The sequence below is a fragment of the Sorex fumeus genome, unplaced genomic scaffold (genome assembly GCF_029834395.1).
Source record: "Sorex fumeus unplaced genomic scaffold, SorFum_2.1 ptg000028l, whole genome shotgun sequence".
NCBI classification, from domain to species: domain Eukaryota; kingdom Metazoa; phylum Chordata; class Mammalia; order Eulipotyphla; family Soricidae; genus Sorex; species Sorex fumeus.
Genome location: NW_026606085.1, coordinates 10,948,045 through 10,959,939, shown reverse-complemented (window position 1 = coordinate 10,959,939; position 11,895 = coordinate 10,948,045). Strand labels below are relative to the sequence as shown.

The 11,895-nt window shown below is 43.3% G+C and overlaps 1 protein-coding gene across 1 annotated transcript in view; it reads left to right on the top strand.

Annotated features, from left to right (window-relative positions):
- Window positions 1–451: 451 nt before the first annotated feature.
- Window positions 452–11,895, top strand: part of TRPC6 (transient receptor potential cation channel subfamily C member 6) — a 76,007-nt gene continuing 64,563 nt past the window's right edge. The window contains exon 1 of the mRNA XM_056115035.1: window positions 452–683. Within this exon, the coding sequence (XP_055971010.1) occupies window positions 613–683 (71 nt within the window). The 5' untranslated portion in view covers window positions 452–612. The remainder of the gene's footprint in view (window positions 684–11,895) is intronic.

Genomic DNA, 11,895 nt, shown 5'->3' with positions numbered 1-11,895 from the left:
GAGGGTGTCGCGGCTCGGGGCCACGTCACGCGCGTCCCTTTAAAGGGGGATCGTGACGGCGGCTGCGGGGGCAGAGGCGGGAGCCGGGCTGGAGGCGCGGTTGGCACGGGGACTCCGCGGGCGCCCGCTCCTCCAGCTCTGGGCCCCGCTCCGGCCCGCGCCCAGGTGCCACCCGCGGAGACCGCGCCCCGTGCCTTCTGCCACCCCCGGGTGCACTCTGCCAACCACGGGGATCGCTCCCCGGTGCCCCCTGCCACCCCGGGTGCCCTCTGCCACCCGCGGGGTTCCCTCCCTGGTGCCCCTTGCCAACCGCGGGGGTCGCTCCCTGGTGGCCCCTGCCACCCGCGTGGGTCGCTCCCCGGTGCCCTCTGCAACCCGCGGGGATCGCTCCTCGGAGCCCCCTGCCACCCGCGGAGGTCCCTCCCCGGAGTTCTCTGCCACCACGCGCGGGTGTCGCTCCCCGGTGCCCGCTGCCACCCGCGGGGCCGGACGGGGCAGACCCTGCGCCTGCGTGCCCTCTGCCCCCGCGCCGGGTGCGCCTCGGTGCCATGAGCCAGAGCCCCGCGTTCGGGGCGGGGGGCGCGGCGCGGCGACAGCCAGGACTACCTGCTCATGGACTCGGAGCCCGGCGATGACGGCGGCCAGCGGCCCGCGCTGCCCGCCTACGGCTACTACCCCTTCTAGTAAGTGCGCGCGGGGGGCGCGGGCGGCGGGGACCCCCGGGCTCGGCTGGCGTCCCAGCCCGCGGGGCTGGCTCGCTGGGGGCGCGGGCTGCGGGACGCGGGAAAGTTGCCGGGCGAGCGGGGGGCGCTGGGTCTCAGCCCGGGAAAGAGGGACCCTTCAGGCTCCCCGCACGGGCGTCCCGGCCCCGCGAGGCGGCCTGGCCTTAGACAGCGCTGTCCATTCCAATAACCCGGAAAGGAGGACTAAGCGTGGCGCGGGGGGACCCGAGCCCCGCACCCAGGGGCAGCAGGAGAGCGTGTCCTGTTCGCGCTAGCTGCGACTTGTGCCCACGCCCCCCAGCCGTTCGACCGTGCGGTTCTGCCCCCACCAGCGCCAGACCCTCAGCCTGGGCTGCCCAGCGTCTGTCCACGTCTGCCCCAGCGCTGTCTTCCTGGTAAACCCAAATGGTGCGACTCATTTTCCTCCAAATAGAAAAGAAAGAGAAGTTGGAACCGGTTCTATTGGTTCCGTTTGTACAACTTGAAAACATTTTCTTCACTCCTCCTCACCCCAGGCCACCAAGAAATTAAGAATCTCTTTCCCGTACCGTAAAGTTTGAGCCGTTTCAGTTGTACCGTTCAGTGTTTAGGATGCGCACTAAGTCGTGGACCCATCACCATCGATGCCAGGGCACTGTCATCTTCCCGACAACACACGCTGCACTTGGTGCTCGATTAGAAAATACCTCTGCTTACCGGCATGCGGCCTCTCACACTTTAATGAGCCGATGAATTACCGCGGAACCTTGTTGAAATGCGGGTTTTGAGTCAAGAGGCTCCAGGTGCAGTCAAGATTCTGCATTTGTAAGTCACCCTGATGCCAGGCTGCTCCGTGGATCATGATCCCCATGACAAGGGGTCATGACATAGGACACACAGAAAAGCTAGCCAATCCTGGATGCTTTGAAAAGAGCTATTTTCAAATTTACTTTGAGGGTGTATGTTTAAAACAGATGGACTATTATATGTTTTTTAAAACTGGCTCAGATTTAAGAGCTAGGACGCTCCAAGATTATGGAAATGTTACCTATTGCTAAGTTAAGCAACTTCAAAATTTAGACTAGCCCAGAGGCAAAATCTTTTTTTTTTTCCTCTTAATCATCTGATCATCCTATAGTCACTTGTTATATTATCTGTGATAAAAATAAAAAGTGGCGGTTAAATCCTGGTAGCGAGGGAGAATAAATAATGATAAATGACAAATAATAATTTCAAGTTATCTCATTAACACTTTCTTTGAATGTGGTTCACTGCTGTACTAGTTACTTACATTATCTACTATTTAAAGAATATGTAGTTTCCTCCATTCCAGGAATTCCAGGTCACTTAAATGGGTGGGCCTGGGCCCCAAAGAGGTAAATGAAATGGTTTACTATGTGTGTATTATAATGAGTGCTCCTGGGGTTTCATGTTGAAAGTACCATAATGGAGATCTAGATTCATGCCTTGCTCGTGGCTGATCCAGGTTCCATCCCCAGAACTGCATATGGTAACTGCCCCAGACTACCAGAAGTGATCCTGAGTGCAGAGAAAGGAGTATGATCTGAGTACTGACAGATGTGGCCCAAAAACAAACAGAAAAGAGCTAAAGAAAATGACTTGCAATAGGGAGGGAGAGCTACAGCAAGGGTTAAGGCATTTGCCTTGCATGAGGCTGAGCTGGTTCATGCTCAGCACCACATGAGCACAGAGCCAGGAACTGCAACCTCCCTTCAGCTGCAGCGCACAGAGCCAGGAACTGCAACCTCCCTTCAGCTGCAGCACCCTTGGGTGGGTATGGCCCCAACACCAAGGAAGAAAGGAGGAAGGAAGAAGGGAAGGAAGGAAAGAAAGAAAGAAAGAAAGAAGGAAGGAAGGAAGGAAGGAAGCAAGCAAGGAATGGAGGGAGAGAAGGAGGAAGGAATGGAGGGAGAGAGAAAGAAAAGAAGGAAGGGTGGAAGGAGGGAAGGAAAGAAGGAAGGAGGGAAGAAAAGAGGCAAGGAAAGAAGGAAGAAAGAAGGGAGGGGAGAAGAGAAAAAGGAAGGAAAGAAGGGAGGGAGAGAGGGAGGGAAGGAGGAAGAAGGGAAGGAAAGAGGCAAGTAAAGAAAGAAGGAAGGAAGAAGGGAAGGGAGAAGAGAAAAAGGAAGGAAAAAGGGAGGGAGAGAGGGAGGGAGGGAGGAGGGAAGAAAGGGAGGATGGAGGGAAGGGAAGGAAGGAAGGAAGGAAGGAAGGAATTTCTGTCTGATAGTACAAAAAATCTTTTTACATGCTATTGATTTGTGATTAATCAATTTCAAAATATTTTTCCCATGTAGGAAGTGTATTATTTGTGTGAGTGGCAATCACTAGTATACTTTATAGATAGGTATTGGCATTTTCTAAAGTTCTTGAGAATTTTCCCTTACAAGATAACAAGATCCTTATAAGTAGTTATTTCTGTGAATAATTTTACTTAAATAGTGTTCCAGAATCAAACATGTATGATCCTTAGGATCAAACCCAGGGTTTCCACATCAGAAGTTCCTCATTTGTTTTGGGAGCCACACCCGGCAATGCTCAGGGTTTACCTCGGTTCTGCACTCAGGAAGGCTAGCGGTGCTCGGGGTACCATATGGGATGCTGGGGACTGAACCTGGGTTGGCTGCTTGCAAGGCAAACACCTCCCCACTGTGCTATCGCTCTGGCCCAGATGTATATCATTAGAACTTAACAGTAAGTCTGTAGTTCGCCATGCCTGAATACTTGGACATAAAAATAATGTAAGGGATTTCTAAATGTTCACAATCTAGAAAACTGCAACTAAAATTTCAGATTGAGGACTATCAGTAATATTTATTTGTAATAAATATTAAGCACAATATGCTGGAGCGGTAGCGCAGTGGGTAGGGCATTGGCCTTGCGCGCAGCCAGCCCGGCCGAGCCAGGTTCAATTCGACCCCTCTTGGAGAGCCCGGCAAGCTACCCGCAAGTATCTCGCCCACACGGCAAAGCCTGGAAAGCTACCCGTGACGTATTCGATATGCCAAACACAGTAACAACAAGTCTCAAAATGGAGACGTTACTGGGCCTGCTCGAGCAAATCAATGAACAACTTTGGACAGTGTTTTAAGCACAATATTACACTTAATATAAATAATATATATGTTAAATATTAAAACTAAAATATAAACTAACAAAACTGATTATAAATAAATAGTATTAATTTAGAAGATAAAACTATGACAACATAGTCAACTTAACTCATCTGAAAAAATCTGTCAAGACTGGACAGAAAACTGGAACATCACTCAGTTTTATTACCATGTGGTCAAAAACAAGAAGTCAAAAAGCAGCCTGTGAGATGGCAGCTTGTGAATGGACATGGCTAGCTGGAAGATTCTGGACCAGAATGACCACAAAGGCCGGAGACTAATGCTCCCGTGAGTCCAAGAACCTAACGCTTTGCCCTGAGAGGATGTGGAAGTCAGAATGAAACTGTCCCAGCTCCTTGCACAAGACCAGGAACTCTTAAAGTGAAAGTTAGGCTGGAAAAATGCCCCCATGATAGAGTGAGAACAGGAGACCTTGTCAGTAAGAGAAAAAGAAGTCTGTTCCCGTAAGAAACAGTAAATGCTGGGGAGTATGTGATGAAACATGGGTCTGCTGAATTCGGTGGTTCTAGCTTAGGTAGAAAACAGTATGGTGGCTTCTTAAGTGATGGGAAATACATCTGCTGTCTGATCCAGCAATCCAGTCCTAGGGATCTACTAAAAGAGTAGCACTGTAGCACTGTCCTCCCGTTCGTTCGTTGTTCATTGATTTGCTCGAGCGGGCACCAGTAACATCTCACAAAAAATTATAAGATTTATTGTTACTGTTTTTGGCATATTGAATCCGTCACAGAGAGCTTGCCAGGCTTTGCCATGCGGGCGAGATACTCCTGGTAGCTTGCTGGGCTCTCCGAGAGGGGCGGAGGAATCGAACCTGGGTTGGCCATGTCGGCAACATGCAAGGCAAATGCCTTACCGGCGGTGCTATCACTCCAGCCCACTAAAAGAGTACAAAACTCAAATTTGAAAATAAATATATCGATTCCTAAGTTTATTGCTCCTCTATTTACTATAACTAAGATGTGGGACATTTTATTTTATTTTTAAAAAACTTTTTTTTACATTCTATGAAATGAGTCAGAAAGAGAGGGATAGACATAAAAAGATTGCATTCATCTGGGGGATATAAAGTAACAAAAAAGGAGATTAATACCCAAGAATAGCCGAGATCAGTACCAGGAGGATTACTCCATGGCTTAGAGGCCAGCTGGGCATTCTAGGGGAAAGGGCAGCTCCTCAGATAGAGAAGGGAGCACCAAATAAAGGGTGTTTGGAGGATCCTCCCAGGATGGGAGATGCATGCTGAAAGTAGACTATGGACTGAACATGATTGCCACTCAATGCCTCTTTTGCAGACCACAACACCCAAAAGGAGAGAGAGAACAAAAGGGAATGCCCTGCCACAGAGGCAGGGTGGGATGGGGGGGGATGGGCATGGGAGGGATACTGGGATCCATGGTGGTGGAAAATGGGCACTGGTGGAGGGATGGGTATTTGATCATTGTATAATCAAAACCCAAGCACAAAAATTTGTAAGTCTACAACTGTATCTCATGGTGTTTCACTAATAAAAATTTAAAAAAGAACAAAACTTTTTTTACATTCTACAATTTTATTTACTTTCAATTTTAATGAATCATCGTGAGATACACTTACAGACTTACAGACTTTCATGATTGCATTTCAGTCAAACAATGTTCAAGTACCCATCCCTCCACCGGTGCCCATTCCCCACCCCTAATGTTCCCAGTATCCCTCCCCTGACCTCCACTTCTTCCCATCTCCCACCTCTGTGGCAGGCACAATCCCTCTTGCTCTCTGTCCTTTTGGGTGTTATGATTTGTAATACAGGTAACAAGCAGCAATCATGTTTGGTCCGTAGTCTACTTTCAAAATGCATCTGCCATCCCAAGCGATCCCTCCAACCATCATTTATTTAGTGCTTCTCTCTCCATCCCAGCTACCTTTTCCCCTAGCACATGAAATCGGCTAGCAAGTCATGGGGCAGTCCTCCTGACCCTTATTTTAACTGTCCTAAGGTGTTAGTCTCCTAGTATATTACTTTATATTAATGTGGGGCATTTTAACACTTAGGGGTCCACATCATGTATTGTGGAGATATTACCAGGTGTGCCAAAATGCTCGTGTTTATTTTATGAAAAAAACATATGTCTCTAAGAAGACATTGGATAATTTTTTTCTCTAGACACTTACATTCCTTAATGATAAGGAACTTCACAAATAACTTCATTGTTTACATATAGAAATGTTGACAGATTTCTTAATGTGGATGGTGTAGTCTGCAAGTTTACTGTTTTAGTCTATTAATTTCAGTAATTCTTTTGTTTGTATTTTGAGTCACAATTGGCTCAGGTCTCACTCCTGACTCTGTGTTCAGGGGTCACTCCTAGAGGGCTTGGGGAACCATTTGGGGTTCTGGGGATCAAATCCGAATTGACTGCATGCAAGACAAATATCCTACCTGCTGTGCTATATGTCCATCCCCAATTTTTAGCAATTGTCAGTAGAGTCTTTGGGTTTTTATAGATATTATCATATCATTTGAAAAATGTTGATCAGTTGTACTTATTTTTCAATTTGTATTCCTATTATTTCTTTGTATTGACTAATTTCTATTACTAGGCCTTCTAGTACTGTGTGAAATTATTAATTGTGATCATGGATATCTTTGGTTGATGACTTTTTGATAAAAGGCTTTCAGTTCTTCACTGTTGAGTATGATATTATCGGTGAGTCTGTCATATAAGACCTTTTCTATGTTGAGGTATATTCCTATATCTTTATTTTTTGAATTTTAAAAGTAACAAATATTAGATCTTGTCAAATGCTTTCTCTGAACATATTTTCTGATAATGTGATTTTATCTTCCTCTTGTTGATATGGTTTATTGAATTAATTGATTTGCATCTGCTAAACCATCCTTGCATCCCTGGAATTAATCCCACTAAGTCTTGACATTTGATGCCTTTAATGTATTGCTGGATTAAGTTTGCTAAAATGCTCTTGAGAATCTTTATACATTGTCATCAAGGACATTGGCCTGTAATTTTACCTTATGTGTGATGTTCTTGTCTGCTGTACGTTTCAGAGTAATGCTGGCCACTTGTCATGATTTCTTATATGCTTATAGTAATTTTGGTTCATAATTCTGATATCTGATTTCAAATAACAGATATATCTGTAAAATCAAAGAACTAGAACTTAGTAAATGATGTGCAGTATGAAAGCTGCTACTATGTGGAATTATTAGTTGTGATTATGGATATCTTTCTTTGATGACTATAAAAGAAAAGCAAGTGTAAAAAGTAACCTTGGGGGTGGAGGCTACAGCTCAAGTGGCAGAGCTTAGGCTTAGAATGTCAGGTTTGGGTCAATCATTGACACCAAATGGCCATACACGCTGTATTTGGGTGGGTCTGGGCCCCTCGAGGTACCAGCAGATACAGACTCTATTAAAAATCACCTTTAGATTTGCATCCCATTGTTGATTTATGATTATTGTCCCATGCCATTTGGATCAGTGTATCTCTTTTAAATCACCACAGTGTAGCCCGTGTTCTGTATGATCTAAGCCACCTATTTTGCTTTCAAACCTCCCCTGACTTGAAGCAATCAATATACAGATAACAAATTACTCTAATGGATATTTTAAAATTTGGGGATCAACATTCTAGATTGTAGAGATATCATCAGATGTGCTGAAATGCACATGCTTATTCTATGAAAAAATATTATATGTCTTTAAGAATACATTGGATAATTTTTTCTCTAGTCACTGACATTCCCTGAATGATAAGTAACTTCATCTTTGCCTGTTAAAGAGTAAATCATACAAGAAGGACATTTTTTCTTGAGTCCATGCTTATTTTTCTCCTTTCACAAAAATGCTAAATGTAATTGGATTCAAATTACCACTTGTGATTGCTCTTTGTTTAAAATCTTCTGCTGACTATTAGTACAGGAGAAGTACTCATCCATGTGCCAAATTTTAATTAAACTTTAGCATTTAAATTAAATATGAAGTTTAATATTCTTACATCATTGAAAAGAATTGAATAAGATTTCTGCCCTCACTCATTCCTTTATTTTGGATGGGGTGGACTTTGGAGCCAGCTGCATGTAAGGCTAGCACCTAAATGTTCACAACATATATCCAGCCCTGAATCATTGGTAGAAAGACTAATCGATGTACAAACATTTGGGGGAAGAATATATTTGAATACCTACTCTGGAAAAATCCTTTTATAGTTGCCATACAAATTCTAAATTGTGATAGTTGAATATGATTACTTTGGATAAGAACTGAATGCTGAAAGTAGGTAAAGGGCTATATATAATACCTGTACTGCAAACAATAATGCCCAAAAGAAAAGAAACACACACAGAAAGAGAGAACGAAAGAGAGAGAGGGAGAGAGAGAGTGAGAGAGAGAGTGTAAAAGTGCCGGCCATAAAGGCAGATTGGGAGGAAGATTGGGGATTGGGAGTGGGGTGACAGGAGAGAAACTGGAGACATTGGTGGTAGGAAACCCAGTTATGAACAATTTCATAACTGTGTATCTCACAGTGTCTTAATAAAAAAAATTCTAAATTGTTCTTTAGATCAAAATGCTAAACATTGTTCATAGCACTGTCCTTCCGTTGTTCATCGATTTGCTCGAGTGGACACCAGTAATGACTGCATTGTGAGACTTGGTGTTACTGTTTTTGCCATATCAAATATGCCACGGGTAGCTTGCCAGGCTCTGCCATGCGGGCGGGATACTTTCGGTAACTTGCCGGGCTCTCTGAGAGGGATGGAGGAATCGAACTCTGGTCGGCTGTGTGCAAGGCAAATGCCCTACCCGCGATGCTATTGCTCCAGCCCAGTCAGTAAATTGTTGTCAGATGATAAAATCCAAAATTCCTTTGACAGTGCAGGCAGGACCTCTAGACACATGAAGTGGCAGGTCACACCCTCTCAGCATCTCATAAAAATCATGCGAGCACGTGTACAGGCTGGGGACTCAGCTGACAGTGACAGTGGACAGTGTTCTTAGAATGAAGAGTCACCATTTCTTCTCTCTTCACAGGCATGGGAAAAGTGTAGGTTAGCTCTGATCTACCATACAAGATCCCCTATTTTGTGCTCATTATATCCATATTAATACTGGATGAGGGTACAATTAAGAGGGAAAGGTCTGAATAAATACAAAGCTCTTTAGCTTCTACCTTCCCTTTCCATTGAAATGCTTATCATCTTTGGAGATCAAGCTACACATTCCACTGTTTTCAGAATGTAGCTCAGTAGCACTGTCCTTCCTCCCATTGTTCATCGATTGCTCGAGTAGGCACCAGTAACGTCTCTATTGTGAGACTTATTATTACTGTTTTTGGCATATCAAATACATCATGGGTAGCTTGCCAGGCTCTGTCGTGCAGGTGTGATACTCTCAGTAGCTTGTCGGGCTCTCCAAGAGGGGCGGAGGAATCGAACCGGGCTCAGCCTGGGTGCAAGGTAAGCGCCCTACCCGCTGTGCTATTGCTCCAGCCCTGTTTTCAGAATAACAATAACAATTAGAACTATTAGAACTAGAGCTAGACTCTTAGAACTAGACTTCTCAGTGTTTTTCTATACATTAACCGTCCTCTGTTTCTTTAAGGTGTAAACTAATTTATCACTGATAACAAACTATTGAGATGTATATATTTATAAGCACTTTCATTTTGCTGTGTTTTTTCAAATTTCGAAAATGAAACTGGAGATTTTATTATAGGATTTTTATAATTTTAAACCCATTTTATATAGTATTCATCTGAAAGTGATGAGTGCCAGAAATAAATTATAGTGTAGATAGTTATGCTAAGACTGACAGCCTCTGCGAGGCAACTTTCATATTTAAATTAGTCACTCTGGTTTGCAGCAGAGAGCACTTTATCTGGACATGAAGTAGGGTTAGCAGGATATTGGAATCCTCATGGGAATTACTAACAAAATTATCTCAAGGGTGAGAATAAGACTTAGAAATGACATGATTTCAAGAGCTCTTTAAAAAATCTTCCAGGCAGCTAGACTGTTAGAGATCAAATTCATTTTTATTAATACTGTGTCAACATCCTGAAACAATTTTGCACTGAGTTGGTTGAAGGTGGCGGAGGTAGCTGTAAAAATATGGTGTCTGGGCCAAATGAAAATCCTCACAACCTCCCAGAACAATGTTTTTTCCTTTTCCAGAATCCTTTTCTTGTAAATGTATTCAGAGCCAAACACTACTTCATATGGAAGAAGATATTAATTTTTGTTTATAGTTCTATGATCTGGGCTGGAGCGATAGCACAGTGGGTAAGGCTTGCATGTGGACAGCATGGCCAACCCAGGTTTGATTCCTCTGCACCTCTTGGAGAGCCCGGCAAGATACTGAGAGTTATCTCGCTCGCACAGTAAAGCCTGGCAAGTTCCCTATGACGTATTCAATATGCCAAAAACAGTAAAACAAGTCTCACAATTTGTTGTGAGATGTTACGGGTGCCTGCTCGAGCAAATCGATGAGCAACAGGAGGACAGTGCTACAGTGCAGTGCTGTAGTTCTATGATCTAGGAGGTCCATATTTGGGAATCATGACATCACAGTTCATTGAGCCTTATGGGTCCATCAATTATATTCTGACCTGACATTGTATATGATTTCAGTAAACAAGCAAAAAATGTTATCTATAAAACCATACCTTAGACTTTTAACCTTACATTTATTTAAACAGGTATTATATTTAATTAGATATATATTTGAGTCACAATACTTTCACACATATAGTAAAAGAAATTCTAAACAAAATTGACATGTTAAAGTACTCCCAGCACTCCTAAACACCATTCCTTAACAGGACTGGGAATTTATGCCTCACTTTCAACTCAGAATCTTCAAGATCCATATTTTTTTCTATAGGTATTGCTTACTAGATCAAAAAGGACATTTGATGATATAGAATTTAAAAAAAAAAGAATCCAAGTAACCCATGATAGACTAAAAGTTTTTGGTGCCATGCAATCACGATGACTGTAATTATATAAAACCAACCCATTTTGATTAACAGCTTGCCATTGATGCTGAACAAATCAGTCTCACTGCTGTTCTTGACATATGCTGCCTCACTTCCTCCAATATATGTACAGCACACACACATTAATTTGTTTGCTTGGCTTGAAAGCAATACTCAACTAGTGTTTACATATTTATTTTCAATCTACTGTAGTCCATGAAACTTTGTGTGTCATTGCTTCTCTATGAACTGAAATGAAAACTGTGTCATAATAATGAAATGAAATGAACTGCAGTGCAATGAAAACTATGTATCATTTCATAATAATGAATGACATCTAACTGGAGAATATTGAAAGGAGGCTTACATTTTCACATGTTCTATTCCTGAGATGTTCAAAGGAAAGAAGTGTCTTTTGGAATCAATGAAATACGGCATTTAGGCTGCTAGTGTTCAAATAAGTAAGAAAAACGATGAGACCTGAAAGATTACAAGGCAAATGACATCCTTGAGAATCTGTCCAGATCTTAAGAGATTTGAACTTTAGCTGACTTAAAAACAAATAAAAGACTGTGAAAGTCTTTTGCTTTATTTATATTACCTTAATTTATATTTGCTTTATTTACATAACCTTTCTTGATTCTCTAGGAAAAATTTCTTTGTTTTAAATTCCCAAAGGAGGGCCTGGAGAGATAGGAACAGGGGTTAAAGTCTCCTGCCTTGCGTGCGGCTGACTCTTTTTTGATCCCTTGCACCCCATATGCTGATCCCTCAGCACAGAGCCAGGAGTAAGCCCTGCTCACTGCTGGGTGTAGCCCCTACACACACACACATACACACACACGTACACACACACACACACACACACACACACACACACACACACCCCTTCAAAGGAAGTTCCCCAGAGGATTCACTTTTGGAGACCAATTCTTTTAGTGACTTTAGATTCCCTCTAAAAGCCACCATGTGGAAATAAACCTTATTTATCATTTATGTATGTGTGTATGGCTCTCCTTTGGTAACTCAGTATGAGGTGTGGTGTTGGTGGGCCCTATGGTGCCGATA